The 17,413-nt window shown below is 36.6% G+C and overlaps 1 protein-coding gene across 3 annotated transcripts in view; it reads left to right on the top strand.

The window, feature by feature from the left end:
- The window catches only part of LOC123870352 (Kv channel-interacting protein 4-like), a 283,490-nt gene that overhangs the window by 105,298 nt on the left and 160,779 nt on the right, over positions 1-17,413 (top strand). For 2 of the 3 annotated variants that reach the window (XM_045913611.1, XM_045913612.1), the window contains exon 1: positions 13,084-13,572. The exons of the other annotated variant lie outside the window; for it this stretch is intronic. In XM_045913611.1, coding sequence (XP_045769567.1) covers positions 13,272-13,572 — 301 coding nt within the window. In that variant the 5' untranslated portion in view covers positions 13,084-13,271. Of the gene's footprint in view, positions 1-13,083; positions 13,573-17,413 lie in introns of those variants that run through there. 3 annotated transcript variants of the gene reach the window in all.

Raw genomic sequence — 17,413 nt, forward strand, 5'->3', positions numbered from 1 at the left:
TAAAGTAAACACTTTTGTCGTCTCCCAAATTAAGTAATTTGTTATTACAATATTTTGAAATAATTTGTAAGAGAAAATTATTTTTTAGAATAATTAATTATATTATGATACTCGTCTGTCTATCTGGCCCGAAACGACGCGCGACGTCGCACAGTGGGCTTAATTACTTATCTATTCCGTAGACAGTTAATATGAATGAACTTACCTACTATACTTATTACAATACAATGTATGAACCTCCCTCCTATTGTCAGTAGGAAATAAATGTTTTTTTTTAAATTTTCCGACATGCAAAGAAGCTCAGGCCGGCACCAGCGTGCATGCTATCTCATAATCTGTTGAACAGTACTCACTTCGTCCTACATTTGTACAAAACCCGACCAAGTGCGAGTCGGACTCGGGCACCGAGGGCTCCGTAGTCGGGTATTTTTTTCGACATTTTGCAAGAGACACAACGGACGGATGGACAGACAGACAAACAACAAAGTGATCCTATAAAAGGTCTTTTTTTCCTTTTGAGGTACGGAACCTTAAAAATGGTTTCGGCTTATGGGTATGGGGCCGTTTTTATGGTTCGTCCTTTTTATGTCTTACAAATGACATCAAACATATAAATGTTTGACGAAAAAAATGTTTCGCTGTAGAGATAGGAAATGTAAACCTCTCCGACTCTATTTTGAGGGTTTTACGGCGTCTCTAAGTAGTCATATTTCACCCATATCCATATAAATCTTTCTCCACGATTTACCGTTTCCCCTTTTTGATAAGCTGGAGACTGACGTAACATTTTGGCGTAATGTATCGAGTTTTTATAACTCAAACCAAAGACTGACTTGTAACGTAATTTTGTAATGTATCATTCGCGGCGAGCGCCGCGTGCTCCATTCAACAGTATTACATTACAACAGGTCATTATGTTATTTGAGTGTTACATTAATTTACAGGTCGCGTCATCGTAAGAGAAGTCAAAAATAATTAAGCTATTACACTGATCGTGAGCAATTTGCTCTTATCGATTGAGGAGTTCTGTTCTCCATCTCCGAAGTCATTTATCAGATCTTCACCAAATTTATATGGGACCACCTGCAAAGTATACACTTTCAAAAAAAAAAATACAAATCGGTCCAGGCGTCTTTGAGTAATCGGGAAACATACATAAAAAATAAAAAAAAGATCCCGACGAATTGAGAACATCCTCCTTTTTTGAAGTTGGTTAAAAACATGCTTCAATTCTGTGTCGCCGTATTGTAACAAGATCGCATCGAATAGTACATTACGAACAAACGGTACAAGTCAATCTCCAGCTTTAGGTATTACGTAAATTTAGAAGCAAAATGGAAGTAAGTATCAAAACAAAAGACATTTGGATACGGATCATTAAACAATTGGTATTAAAATAAAATATTTCCACATCCAAATTATATTTGCTGCTCAATGAATTTCACTTTGGGAGGTAAACTTTGAAAGGAATGAGTTTATAATGTCGCAAGCTCTTAGGTACTTTCGTTACGATTACAAAACTTTCACCGATCTAGCCTATAAGTTAGTATAAGTAAGTATTTTTATAGGGGGCGCTATATCGTAATTCTAGTATCGTACTATTTTAAGAACATCCAACTACATTGCGATACTGTCAATACTATCAATATTTCCTCGATACACGTCTGTGCGATATCGTGTAGGTAGGTACCTAATCTAATACTGATAGTGTAACAGACCCCATGGCGTGTGCATGGCGGCCATTTTGAAATTCGTTATTTTGGCTTTTCATTATTTGTTGCTATAGCGATTATGGAAATACACACTGTGAAAATTTCAACTCTATATTATATACCTTTTACGGTTGATGAGATACGACCCGCTGACAGACAAATGGACGAATAGCAGAGGTTAGTAATATAATATAGTTGGCACTCTTCAAGTATACCCATCATATATCAGTCATAACCCTAAATATGAATCAAGTAGGTGGTAGTAAGGACATCTCAAAAGTTCCTTAATATTATTAGCAAGCATGACCCAAAAAACTAGGTAGGTACATCACACAATAAAGTTCGGACGGAACTGAAATAGTTATATTAGTTTGCTGTAGTAAATAAAACTTCGCAAAATGTTTGCGTTAGCCCGTATAAAAGCAAACTATGCAGTGTTCCCGAGCGCAACGTAGGGAAAAATTCAAATATTTTATTAGCCCCGGGAAAATTTCAAAGTTATTTTTAAGTTCATTTTAGACTTCTTGTATAATACAACATTTTTTATAACCGTTTCTTTTAAAAATTCATCTCGTATGAACGAACTTAAAAATTCGGTGAAGTGCGAGTCGAATATTTCTTAAAACCCGCATAACTCTGAAAATTAAGAGTGCTACAAATCGTACCCTCAACTTCCTACTCAAAAGGCCGACGTCTCGAACTTCTTAACCACTAGACTATCACTGCTTGTCATTCTTCTCTTCTTCTTCCTGACCTTTCCTATCCCACGCTACGTAGGATCGGCACAATATGTCTTCTTCTTCCACTGCCTTCTGTCATCCGGCAACGTATCATCCACCCCTTTTATGCGTATATCCTCTTTGACGCGATCCATCCACCTTTTCTTTGGTCATCCTCTCCTCTTTTTCCCTTCCACATGCATATTTAACATTCTTCTAGTGATGACTTTCTTTCCTCCGCATTATATGCCTATACCATGCCAGCCACCCCTCATCTTTTTTATTTACAAGTGTAAATTAAAAATTTATAACACCCCCGACAAGTGAAGGTTACAGTAACTAGAAAAGAGCTGATAACTTTCAAACGGCTGAACCAATTTTCTTGAATTAGGCATAGCTAAGAACACTCTCTATCAAGCCACCTTAAAAACAAAAAAAACAAAAAAAATTAAAATCGGTTCATTAGTTTAGGAGCTACGATACCACAGACAGATACACACGTCAAACTTATAACAGCCCTCTTTTTGGGTCGAGGCCCGAGGGTTAATAAAGTTAATCAATCAAAAGCTGTTACCGTAAACTGTTTTCGATTTTCGAAGCAATTTTACATTGTCGACACTGTCGTTGCAACTTTTCGATCTCCCCTAAACGTATTTTCGTTCGTTCTGTTCTAAACGCTCAACAGGCGATTTAATTTTCACTGGAATAGTTAGCACCATTGTTCAAGCCGTTTCAGTTGTGTAACTATGTAGGTCAGAACTCAGAGCTGCTTTTTTTCGTCGGAATTCCAAGCCGCAGTGAAACGGTAACGTGTTTCAACCCTTGTTTTCTTTTATTGAAAAAATCTGGATTAGATTAATCTCTTAAGTGCTGTCTTGGTTTTTCCTCTCGCTTAATTATATTATTATGTATTTTTTGAAATTCTCAAGGTCTATTTCAAGCCAGCTAGTGTTAGTATTGTCTAAAAACATGCAGTGTGATACATTTTTCTTAGCGAGTAATATTCTCGCTTACTAGTGCCCTACATTACAGAAAAAAAACTTGTTTGGCAGTTGACTAGTTAAGTAGAACGTTATTTTTATATTACTTTTAATCATCTATAGTGACTTTAAGAAAAGTTTTCCTAGCGCTAAAAATTTTTATTCTATATATCTTTTTAACAGTTCTGTCACTTTTTAGCAACCACATTAGGCTCTTGGCAAAAAGTGACAGCACTACAAAATTTAACTGATTCAGTTTAACTGTTCTTGTGCAAGTGGACCTTAATTAATTGCTTCGACGGTAAAGGAAATATTATATGAAAAGTAGGCACATCATTTTCCGGAAAAGTTGATACGGCAAACAAAAACACATAAAAATTACAGATAAGTAACACGCGATGACATTTTCACACTGCTAGTCCATACCAGTTCCAGATATAGGTCAACCTAACCTTCTTGCTGGTATCCCGGTCCCCAGCGAGGCAGTAACGGGTTTACCTTTTATTTTCTTTTATTGAAAACTCGGATTTGCGAGTAATCTTTTAAGTGCTCGCCCGGTCTCTCGGCTCTTTTAACATTGCCGTTGATTGTTTTAGTTTCTGTAATCAACTCGAAGGAAACTGAACTGAGATCTAATTCTTCTTTCTTTTGCTTAATATTCTGAACCAGATTTTTTCCGACTCTACACAGTAGAATCTGGTCTCTGAAGAGCCGTAAGTTTGCATAGGTAAAATCAAATATTTTGATTTAATTATTTAAGTAAAATAATTATTTGATTCAAAGCTTATGTTTAGCTGCGTCTGCATTTATCACCGTCAATAGTTTTTGTATCTTTTGTCTCACTCAACAGATAAAGAGACTCTTCAAAAATCATAAATGATTCAATGCATAATAATATCAGAGTTGCCCACGTAGTCGAGTCTTTAACCACTATTTTGAGTTGAAGATGAAACCAAGGCTAAAAGTTTGCGACAACACGATTACAAGACTACAACAAGACAACAACAAGGCTGCGACAAGACTGCGATAACGCTGCGGAAAGACTACGACAAAGATGCGACAAAACTACAAGACTATGAAGAAGGCTGCGACAAGGTTGCGACAAGGTTCGGAACTTTTCGCGTCAGTTTTCTCTTATCAACCCAAAATGGCAAGGCTTATTGACTGGACTAACATCAAATATAACCCTTTTCGGTTAAAAATCGGATTGGGTCGACGAGAGTTAACTTTACGGAATAGGTATCTTGCTTAGATAATATGTTTAGGACAATTTTTTTGTCTTAGACAAATCATTTCAAGTAATGAGATATTACTTGCTTTGCGATTAAGGAAAACATCCTGAGGAAACCCGCATGCTTGAGAGTTCTCCATATTGTTCTCAAAGGTGTGTGAAGTCTGCCCATTCGTACATGGCCAGCGTGGTAGACTATGGCCAAACCTCTTCTCACTCTAAGAGAGGACACCCGTGCTCTGTAGTGAGCCGGTGAGAGGTTGAGCATGATTATGATGATGATTTTTTTGTAGAACAGAGCATTGTGTAGGTAGGTACGGTCTACTAAATGTCGTGTTCTATTATAATTTGGCTGATTTTTGTCAGACTGAATCTTGTCAGTTTGCTGTGATAGTTAAGTTTCCCTAAAAATTGGCATAGTAACCAAATGCAAAAGTGTTATTATAAAAGACAAAGTTTTAATTTTAAATGACCTGAATATACTTATTAATAAATCATCCTAAGAGCACGACATTTCAAAGAAATTAAACGTGACTTTACGAAATTCATCATTCATTCATTAAGGATTCAGAGGAAAATATTTACTTAATAATTTCTTAACGACTTCTCGGTATAATCTTCCGAAACTTCCTGAATTCTTAGATAGGTAGGCCTTCTTTAGAATTCGCGGCCAAGTTTAATCAGAGTCATCCATTTAGATACAACGCTACTCAAGTAAAGAGCTCCTATACATTTTCTAAAGCAAACCGGTCATCAAACGTTCGTTTCACGGATTATTACAAAAGCGTCCTTTCGTCACCACCACGCTTACGGTGACAGTGACGCATGTTCTAATTTATAACCTGCAAACCATTTTATGCTTCAGATATGAGGTTACTCTATTGACTTAACGTCCAAAGTCGCGTGAAGTTATCTTCCACATAAAGTTGTACACGTTTGTATGGCACTCTGGGCGGCCATTGTCCCTGGGAAATAAAACTGGGCGAATATCTTAGTGGAGTGAATTTTAACAGCACTGATTTTTTATAAAGACTACTAAAGAAAAAAAATCTTGTCATAATTTTCCTCAGTAAACTTGATGACTATAATGAGTAAATGAACACGAGAGTAATGAAGTAGAGTCGAGTACAAAAGATCAGGAGTATTCGATATACCTAATTCCACTTGAATGGGTACCAATACAAGACAAGGATAGGACTAAGGAAACACAAACAAGTAGACAGCTATTGAAAAGGAAATACGTTTTGGCTGTCCACGACCTCCCTGTTACTTAATTAAAAGTAGGTAACAGAGCATAAATATTTGCTAAGCAGTAGGTACATTTTTCGAGCTACATCCAGCTTTGATGAGGCGATCTATCTAATCTAACGCCTAATGAGGGGGGTGCCAACACTGCAGTTTCCAGTGCTAGGCCGCCATTTCAGCCCTTTGTAATCCCAACTCTATCAGTTCTACAAAACATATAACGTTGCCACTTCAGCTTAGCAACCCTAACTCTGGGCTTATGTCGGTTACTCTAATGTAAGAGGATTCATAGCTCCATGGTAACTCTGGTTCTTCTACGTACTTATCCTATCATTTTTGACAGAATTGTATGTACAAGGATTCTATACAACAAGAATTGTATGTCTATTGACTGATTACACAAAGGTTGGCATTTAGACCGCCCGATTTAGGATACTTTCACATCACTGCACTAAAGCGCTCAATGAAAGTTATTATTTCAAATGGGACCCACAATTCGTCTTATGGTCGTGACATATTTTCATTATACCTCTAAAAGTAGCAATCCACGTTTTTCTAGATACTCGTTTATATAACTTCTCAAGTTCTTAGTTGATTTCACTGCGGACGGCAGGCTGAGGCGTAATATTATGGTCCCGTTGGTACTCTTCGGGTACGGAACCCTGAAAATATCCATAAAATAAGACGTAAGCCTGCGAACCTGCGTAGTACGAACTTAAGTCTAGGAGAGTATGTTAGTCGTATAGAAATGAAGCACGTTTATAATAAGGCTTACGTGCTCTGTTCGGGGTAGGCACGCGCTGGTAATTATGGTTCTAGAAACAGTCTCGTCGCACGTTTTTCCCGGCATGTACGTGCCATTGATTTACTTGACTTGACTACTTGATACTTTAAAACACCTGAATAAATGATGACAGCCCTAAAATAGCTGTTCTGTTTGGTGGTCACTTCAAATACTACGTGGTAGTTTGGTACGTACTACGTATGCAAGGCACCTACGTGCGTAACAGTCGGGCGTAGTAACGTTACTTTCGTCCTAGTAGAGATGAAAGCTACTCTAAAGTCATTCCTAAAGAATTTTTACTAAAAAAATATCTATACAATAAGTAAGCCGTCCGAATTTATACTAGTCCGCAGTGGCGTGCACAGAATTCGAAGCCAGAAGCCAGGGTAAGACCAATTTATTGGCACGTAATAATGAAAAATAGGTATTGAGTTATTACAAGTAGGCTAAACAGTGCGTTTGTGCCTCTAAACATAGATCTCATCATTGATCTGTTTCTCAGGCAAGATTTTCGTCAAGTTTATCCCACAATAAATATATTTTAAAAAACCTGCACACCACTCCCAGTCAGTTAGTCGTATACAAGAGAAGCGCTTTTATTCAGCTTACTTGCGCTTTGTTCGTGGCAGGCACGCGCCGGTAATTATATTTCTAGAAACAGTCACGTCGCACGTTTTTCCTGACATCTGTACAGTACGTGCCATTGATTTACATACGCCCGCTAAAATCCAATTCTAATGCAAATCCGACGCAAACAACAATCGAACTCAAACTGCTTTATTCAAGCCTAAGCACCCCAAAGTCTACGTTGAAAAGTTTAAGTTGCTACGGAAAACGTTTCAATGTTAACCTAGATACTTGTTTAAACGACTTTGTGATGTTAGACAAACGACGTTGTTTGTTTATAATCCGCCTGGATTTACGTTTTTTTTTAATCCCGTGGAAACTCTTTGATTGTATAGGGCTATAAACAGCCTATATTTTTCCCCGGGATGCAAGCTACCAAATTTCACCAAAATCGTGAAATTTGGTACAGATATAACAAGCAAAATGCATCCCGGGTAAGAATATAGGCAATAAAATCGGTTAAACAGATGAACCTCAAATGAAAAGCTAGCAGACAGAAAACAGACTCTCGCATTTTGTAATATTAGTATGGATTAAGTTAGACCTTTTTTCATATACATATACTTCTGTAAAGCCGTAGATACTCTAAAGCTGATGATTGATATGATTTGACTTGTCGAAAAATCGCACATTTACCTCTTGTATGTTCTGCTGTGATGCATTCACGCTAGGCTAGGAGCTGCCGGCAAGTGGCCAAAAGGAGTGACCGGTAGTAGTGGTCAGAATAGGTTGTTACTCACTATGGCGTCACTGCTTCAACACATCATTATGCCTCGTGTGTCTCTAAAATGCTTTCAAATGTCAGATTTAAGGCTTTTAGGAACTCGAGATCGTGTATTTAAGGCCCCGATCTCGGTGAAGCGGGAGGCGAGACGAGAGCGGTAGTGAGAGCGGGGCGATCATATATAATACGCATTCATTTATATGCTGTCCTGCACCTTTAGCACAACGGCAACACTCCGTGGAAATACCACCATCCGCGCTGTCACAAGACAGTAATGTCTTGTGACAGGTTTGATTCTTAATCGATATCTCTCATAGGTATTTGAACACTAGGGGTGACATGAATCTAAGGTTCAAAAATATTATAGTATGTTTAAAACTCTTTGCCACGCTGCCACGATGGCCCATGTGACATACCTAGTTGTTTCATAGCCTACATTTGACGCAGACACTGTAAGTGATGCCTCGAGGTTTTATTACAAGCTTTAAAACTGTCGTGAACTGTGGGAACGCCGCTGTCCGATAATAGCACGCTAGATATGGTACTCTTCGTTTGGTCACTCCGCTCCCAACGCGCCTACCGTAGTCAGTCGTCAAGGCCGCAGTTTTCAGAATTGAGTTGGAGTAGTACACTTATATAAGTCAGTGATGATCTTAACTGTCAATAAATACAATTAATACAATTAGGAATAATGGTATTATACCAATATTTTTTAGAATATCTTTATCGTGGCTAACAAAACTAACACGCCGTTTTTCTTTGTCCACAGATATCCGGCTGCTTTAACTCCTAACGCTTGGCGCATGCTTCACTAAAAAATTCTAATTTAGAGACAACTTTCAACAACCTTTACTAACTTGTGAACTTGAAATGAAGTGATTAATTTTTAAAATATTCTGAAAAAAGGCTCATAAGAAAAACTTATTTTGTGTAGTAACATAATATACTCGTGTAAGTTCTAAAGTAGTAGTGTTAAAAAATAAGTGTAATAAGTACTTGCAAGTGTGACCAATGGTTGGTTCCGATGTGCGAACAGTGTGCGCACGGTGCGTCGTAACGGTGCGGTTTCATTAGCGGGGCAGCATCTAGTGTAAAGCTGGGTGCGCAACGCCACGGCGTCGCCGGTGGAGGGCCGAGCGGGTGCGGGCGAGGCGGAGGAGGCGCCGCCCGCGCCCGACGCGGAAGCGCCCGCGCGTCGCCGCCGCCACCGACCGCTCTACCGCCGGCTCTTCCACTATTTCCGCACCGCATGGACCGGGGTCAAGTTCGCCCTAGGTAATATCTTTTTCTCTTTATTCGCTACGCACACACGCACAGTTGGATGCTCGGATCTGCGGTGCCCGATCTGGTGGTTTTGAGTACGGGCAGCGGACAGGCATCAGTACCTGTTCTTACAATACACCAGCAGTTCTCTCCGCCAAGCGTAATTATCAGGCAGATCTGTCGGGCAGATCCGTGCGTGTATGCATAGCTATAGATTCCTTTTAATTGCTAAAAACACTAGTTATGTATCCACATTCCACACTCTCTGGGAATACGTCTACTGTCTACTTGAACCAAGAAACTTTCTACTGACGACACAAAAATTTTAATTTGCCCCTACCCATTTTTAACCGACTTCAAAAAAAGGAGGAGTTCTCAATTCGTCGGAATCTTTCTGTTTCTACACGTGTAATGTACCTAGATATGAAGTCGGGCGAGCTTCACACTTGGATTTCTAGTTTCTTTTATTTTATTTTAAGTAAGCTAGAAATTATGCTAAAAATTCCAAAAAAACTATAATATTTATTTTTAATCTAGTCAAGTTTATTTTTGACCTTTATATATTTGCACAAATACATAGTTCTTTACTTCAGAGCCAAAATAGTAAAATTGAGTTTCGACGCACTCGGATGGACTGAAAACTTGCCAGGCAGAAAGTAAAAGATTGGCTTTGGACTAAGCGCTCTTGGCGTTCTTGAAGGTAGTTTAGGTTAGCCACGCTGTGATCTTATAGTCCAAACAAGAGTTATTCATCAGAACAAAACTGATACTATAAAAAACATCAAGCTGAAAATAGTAAACAGTACATTTTAAAATCGTATCAAAGCACGAGTATCTTTCCATTTAACTCTAAAAGAATTTTTCAATTAAAAGTTGGTCACGGGAAAATAATATGGTCGCTATTTTATCAGCCACTGAGTAAAATTACTTGGATATAGCAATCCCGCGAGGCAACAGGATGGAGATCCTCTCAGTGAAAACTGATGAAAATTAGTTTTAGTCTATTTTCATACACGGGTTACGAGTTGGTTTATATGCTAATTTATACTTAGCTTGAGAAAATGTTACGAACTTTAATTATTTTTATTTAAGCTCTACAATTTACACAATTTTATATATATATAACCTTGAACCAAAAGCTGATATTATGCCTAGTACTTCAGATGGAGACCTCTTTATCCTTTGCCTTTATTTATTCACAAATATTATTAAAGTATTTCTTTATTTACATGTAAATAATATCTCTGTTGAAAGAACAGAAATTTAAATTATTTTCCTTCAATATACGAGCGTTGTTTTAGACACAACTTTTTCTTAGACTTACACCGTTTCAGTGGATGGTTATTATAATTTATAACGGTGCATTTTATGAACTGTTATTCATAAGTTATTAAATATTTAAATATATTTTATAACTAGATGATGCAAGCGACTTCGTTCGCGTGGATTAAGGTTTTTCAAAATCCCACGGAACGTTTTGATTTTGCGGGATAAAAAGTAGCCAGGGTGTTTATCCAGGGTATAATTTATCTTCATTTCAAATTTCAGCCAAATCCGTCTAGTAGTTTTCTCGTGAAAGAGTGACAAACATACATACAAACTTTCGTCTTTATAATAATAAGTGTGAAGTGTGATATTTTGACATAAATAGGAATAAGAGTGAATAGGTACATTCTACCGTAGGTACTGGAACGCTATTATCGCTTGGCGGCACGGTTTTGCCGGTAGGATGGTAACTAGCCACGGCCGAAGCCTCCCATCAGAAAAGTATAGCAGATGATATAGTTTAAAATTTTGATTATTTTAGCTAACTAAATATATCTTTGTCTACTAATTAGAATATCAAAATAATAAGCTCTATTGTCATAGTGGCGGAACAAAAAAAATACTTTGCCCAAAGCATCAACTATTGTTGAGTCTTTGTCAACTCAGTGACTGAATATAATTTTAGCTTATTTGCTTTCAAAATGCCTACAAAGCAAGGCCTCAACTCTGAGCATTTCACAAGTTCTTTTATACTAGAGCGACAAAAATATTCAAACGAGAAAAAGTTGTCCGGGGCACTTTTCATTGGAGTTTAGAGAGCTGTTAATAAAAGTTTCAGAATTTTAAAACGTAACAATATCTCTGTTAAACTTTGAAGTGTGTTTTAACGATGGAGAATTGAACGTGATATTTTATTTTTGAAACGTTTTCTTTTGTTTTCAGTTTCGAATATATATTTTTTGACTAGCGATGTGTCGCAGGGCGGGCCCTGGCAGGTAGCTTCTTACAATTTTCATAGGGATCTCTAATTTTCTTTAAACAAAGTATAGGTCATGTCAATCAGGAATAATGTAGCTTTCTACTGGTGAAAGAATTTTTAAAATCAGTTCTGTGGATTCAGAGATTACAGGTACATTTTCAGTTAACAACCCTGAAAAGTTAAATAATACTAATTCTACTATCTTTGCTGCGATGCAAATTAAAAATAAATGTACGATGGTACGGAAACCTTCGAGTACGAGTCCAACTCGCACTTGACCGGCTTTTGCTATAAAATCTTGCAATATGATACCTTCTGATTTTATTCTTTCAATCGATTTCACGATGCGTTTTCATGAACGCAGTCATGAATATTCGAAACTCGGTGAATCTCTTCCAGTTCCTATCGGAAAATTGGAGAATTAATTGAAATTGATGCGAATATTTTAAAATTAAAAACACAAGAGATAAATCATAAAATGCAACTCAAAGAAAAATTCAAACATTCTGTTCAAAAGATGGCATTAAGTACCTATTTGCAAAAATCATTGGATAACAAAAGTTCCGAGTGGGGTCAAAGTTGCTTAGCCAGTAATATCAATTGATTTACTAGAATATCGATAGATCTACGAAACCAAGTCACGCCGTCCATCCTTATCTATTCCAATCCATACTGATATTATAAATGCGAAAGTGCTATCTACTACCTTTTCACGGCCTATCCTTTAAACGTTTTTGATGGGTACAGAAATAGCTTGCATCCGGATTTCGGGAGACGGACGTAGCCTATTTTTAACCGACTTCTTATTCCGTAAAATCTGAGGTTCCACGACATTTTTAAAAACCTACATCGTGAGGTTTAGTATAAATATGCCTATATTTTATTTGCATATTCACGAGGCCTCATTTTGCCGACGCTGTCATAATGTCCGCAAAAAATAGTAAATTTTGTAGTAAGCTCAGGTCGCACCCATATCGCGTTATATGGCCCCATAATTCCCAATGTTATGGTGAATTTTATTAAGGGTCTAAGGCGAGAAACTTATGATAACATTAAATAAAAGGGCACTTCCATTCCCACATTTTATTGTAATGAACGTATAAATACCTACCTAAGGGATAGAAAGTTACTTCATTGTGCGTCCCTTTTTGATTAGAGCTTAGAGCTAATAAGGGATGTTTCACACATTAAATTTTCATTAAAAACCATCGCGTACTTATTTAGCATTGAAAAAAAAACAAAATCAACCCAACTTAAATATTTACTGTTCACATTGATCTAATCTAAGTTTATTCATTAAATTTTAAAAAGTCTAAAATATTTCATTTCCAAAATGTGACTGTAACATTTTGGGAATGAACTATTTTGTCACAATCGAATCACATGTCCATTGTTCTATTACTAATTTTTAATTAATCTATATACGTATGCGAGCATTATCTGCATACATTCCGATTAATTTGTTATGAATATCTTCATTTGGTTCATATTTAAGTGCGCCCTAAAAGTCTAGTATTGAAACAACGCCAAGAGTCGTCTAGACGCGTCGTCGAGTTGCAAATTATTGGCGTCACAGTAGAAAACCACTCAGTAGTGCATTGTGTTGTGAACACACAAAGACATATTTATCGCGGTTATTAATCCTATCGCATAGTGAGATCGCAATTCAAACACGGCGTTCGAAAACAATAAACAAACACAAAGTGTTGAAGCGAGGCCGCTAAATGTCGAAGGTAAACAAATGGTCAAAAACGTAGCCAATACAAAACAGAAATGTGATACTGATACTGTCATAGCATTGAACTTAGTGAGTGACAATGTTTTTCAACAAAACGATCTACCGAACGAAGTGAAAACACAAAAATCTAATTTAGTGAAGAGCAAAAGGTTCGAGAAAAAAGAAAAAGGAAAGACTGTAAAGAAAAGAGTTAGATTTCTTGATACTGAGTCGAACCCTGAGAAGATTTCTTTCAGGGAACGTTTTGTCCAGTTTCTTCATTACATTTGGAGTTGTACGAGGACGACTGTTGAAATTGTTTTGAGTAAGTTTTATCGCCTTCTTTATTGCTTTTCTATTTTCGAAGTGCTAAAACATACAGTGACCTTTTTACACAACATTAACGGGACTCTCTCCATCACTTACTCCATACAATCGTAGTCATAATTTCATTTGAATATTAAGCAATCAAAATCCATGAAATTTTGCAGACATATTCTAGAAACTAATATCTGTGCCTGTGGTGTTTTAGATTTTTCTAAAAATATGTAGTTTTTAAAATTACAGGGGCTCAAAGATTTGAATTTTTAAGACCGTGTAACTTTTAAACCGAATATTTTAACGGAAATCTGGAAAACCACAGGCATAGATATTAGTTCCCGGAACGTTTCTACAAAATTTCATTGAGTATGATTGGTTAGTATTCCAATGAGAGACGAACTACGTTTGTATGGAACGAGTGACGGAGAGACGAGACCCCTCTTAAATAATGCATTAACTACGGTTCCATATAACTGAATAACGAATTTTTAATGTTTGAGAGTGTCACAATGTGAGTAACGTTCCTTTTTAACCCCCGACCCAAAAGAGGGGTGTTATAATTAAGTTTGACGTGTGTGTCTGTGTATCTGTCTGTCATCGTAGCTCCTAAACTAATGAACCGATTTTAATTTAGTTTTTTTGTTTGAAAGGTGGCTTGATTGAAAGTGTTCTTAGCTATAATCCAAGAAAATCGGTTCAACCTTTACTTGTCGGGGGTGTTATAAATTTTTAATTTACACTTGTTTAAAAGCTACTTTGTGGTACATGCTAAATGCACTTAAAATAATTGTAAATTAACTTTTAAGTGTACGGAGTGTATTTTCTCAGATAAAATAATCTCCAAACTTTATGAATTCGTTTCATTCTCTTAAACAGATAAATAAAACTTTTGTGTTCGAGAACACAAAGCTTAATAAACAAGCAGAAGCAGGATTATAACAAAACGTGCCACCAAACTTAAACAGCTCTATTAAGATTTCACGAAATTTCTAGATTAAGATATAAAACTTATTGTAAACCTTTACCTTAGTAGTCTATCAATAATACCTCTATCCTCTATCAATATTTAGGATACAAACTAATTATTCCGCACGATACAGACCATCTAATCAAAATGTAGGTAAACTTATTCTTCTTTTTCTTCTTATTTTGCTTTTTAACTGCTATCCAACCAAGTTGATCTATTTATAATTTTATGTTATTCGTTAAGTATCTACCAGTTCATCACTTTTTGAAATATTTTGTAGGTTAACGGCCAAAATTATTAGTTAATCTATCAGTAATTCTTAGTGAGAATAAAGTTTATTTAACCGTAATGTGTCGATAAGTTACTATTCTATTATATCTGAACTATTCAGTAGTAAAGTTGTTATTCATCTTGAAAAGCCATACACTTTGTAATTTGAAAATAATTGTATAGGTATTAACGACAAAGTAACTTGTCTACAGATTATAATAGATAGAACTGATTAATTATTTATTAATTTTGGTCGTTGGACATCATGCCAAGAGGGATTGATTCCTTATTGGAACGATTCTCATAATAGTTTTATTATTATTTACACGTAGATATTTATAGTACCCAGAAGATATTGTTGGCCACCCGTTTGTTATACAGACAGAGACAAATCAACCTAGATATAAACTTACGAAATCTTGCCAAACTATTTCATTGTTACGGATTCACAATACTCAATATTGAAAACATAGTTGACTGAACTATAACGAAACATTGTGTAATCGAAAAGCGTCACCAAACTTCCACATTTTCGGGAATAATGAAATTTCCGAAACGGATATCGATTACGTAGCAATTTTTCTTTGAAAGCCTGTCGCTTACACTTCCACGGTTTTATTTAGTACTAGCTGATGCCCGCGACTTCGTTCGCGTGAATGTAGGTTTTTTAAAATTCCCGTGGGAACTCTTTGATTTTCCGGGATTAAAAGTAGCCTATGTGCTAATCCAAGGTATAATCTATCTCCATTCTAAATTTCAGCCCAATCCGTCCAGAAGTTTTTGCGTGAAGGAGTAACAAATATATACACACACACACACACACACACACACACACACACACACATACACACACACACACACACACACACACACATACAAACTTTCTCTTTTATAATATTAGTGTGACAGGTATTATACCTGTACTATATGACTTTGTCACCTTTTTGGGGTTAAAAGACTTTAAAAATGCGACGTGTCACACCATAGATATGCCTATTCATGCCGTGTCCACGTCTCGTCATTTACGGAGTTACCATTTCACCGATGTTGTTGATCGGCATAAATCGGTCGACGAGCTAGCATTCGTCTGATCGACGGATACCAGTCTGTCATCGATAAATCGATACTAGATCGACCATCACTTCATTATTGATGGATGGTAGATCGACGACATTAGAAAGCGCCACTCGAGACTCTATCGTCTCTATAGACTACACGAAACACATTGATTAATATATCGAGCAATCAAGCAAGTAGATTTGATGTAGTAGCCACTATCGGTTGATCAGGCACCTTCTAGGTAAACGCGTCCCATCTTAGACCACATCATCACTTTCCATCAGGTGTGATTGTGGCCAAGCGCTTGCCTATAGCGAATAAAAAAAAACGATTATTGTCGATTGGGTTGGTACAATAACTTTTAAGTAGATATCTTTTGAATTAATCAACATTTTAATTATAAAATACGTAGGTATTCTGCAGTTTTACAAAATACAACAACTTTACACAAACCCCAAACACTTTGTATAACGAAATAATCTCTTAATTACATACAAAATTTTGTATTCATAACTTAGTTTCACAAACAATTCCTAACGGCTCGGGTGTAAACGGAACGTGCCGCGAAATTTTCATAAAATTATTTCGATTGTGGAAATACGGAATTTGAATTTTTGTCACTATATTTCGTGAGGACATTGGAGAAAGATTTGTATGTGAATTTTCACTCACTATCAGTGAGTGAAAATTCACATACAAATCTTTGAGCCCCTGTAATTTTAAAACTACTTATTTTTAGAAAAATCTAAAACATCACAGGCACAAACATTAGTTTCTAGAATATGTCTGCAAAACATGAACTTTGGTTGCTCAATATTCAAATGAAATTGGCGCTACGATTGTATGGAGTAAGTGACGCAGAGAGCCCTGTTAAATGGAAACACAATCGTCGGAGCAATCACTTCTTATTTGAACTGCATATACCTACTTCTATCTAGATTTACAGTGACGCTTGGGTGTTGGCTCGAGGGTCTAAACGAAAGCAGTTCAACTTTTCACGGCTGCCTTTAAGCTAAATACAAAACTTACCTATAGTTCCAAGAAGTAAACAATTTTAACCTTTGAGGAAATACAGTACAAAATAATTCAATGATTTTAGCTCAAAATTTGTGTAAATCATTATTAATTACCACGGCCCACTACCCACTTACATGTGTCGTGGTTACATGGCGTATCCGAAAATAATTTATAATAGATAATTATATCGATTCACCGCGATCGTTTAAAATAACTTTGGTTAATGATCGTTATACCTTTGCACACGGTTACATTTCTCGCGCAGTAAAAGTGTGTAACTGCAAGTAAAACACTGCGAACGCAATGCAATCACAGCTTTGCATTAATTTGTTATCATTACGGATTCAGGTTATAGCGTTGTTTTACGCACGAAATTTACTAGCTCACAATATAACTGCAAACGGAACGAAAATGTTATGTGTTTTCATACTTAAGGATACTGAAGAGAACTTTGGCTGGTAGAACTAATTTGGCGGGAAGCTGCACCAGCAGTGATTTCACGTATAATGGATGGACAGCAGTAGCGTGACTT

Source organism: Maniola jurtina, chromosome 12 (assembly GCF_905333055.1).
Source record: "Maniola jurtina chromosome 12, ilManJurt1.1, whole genome shotgun sequence".
Taxonomy (NCBI): Eukaryota; Metazoa; Arthropoda; class Insecta; order Lepidoptera; family Nymphalidae; genus Maniola; species Maniola jurtina.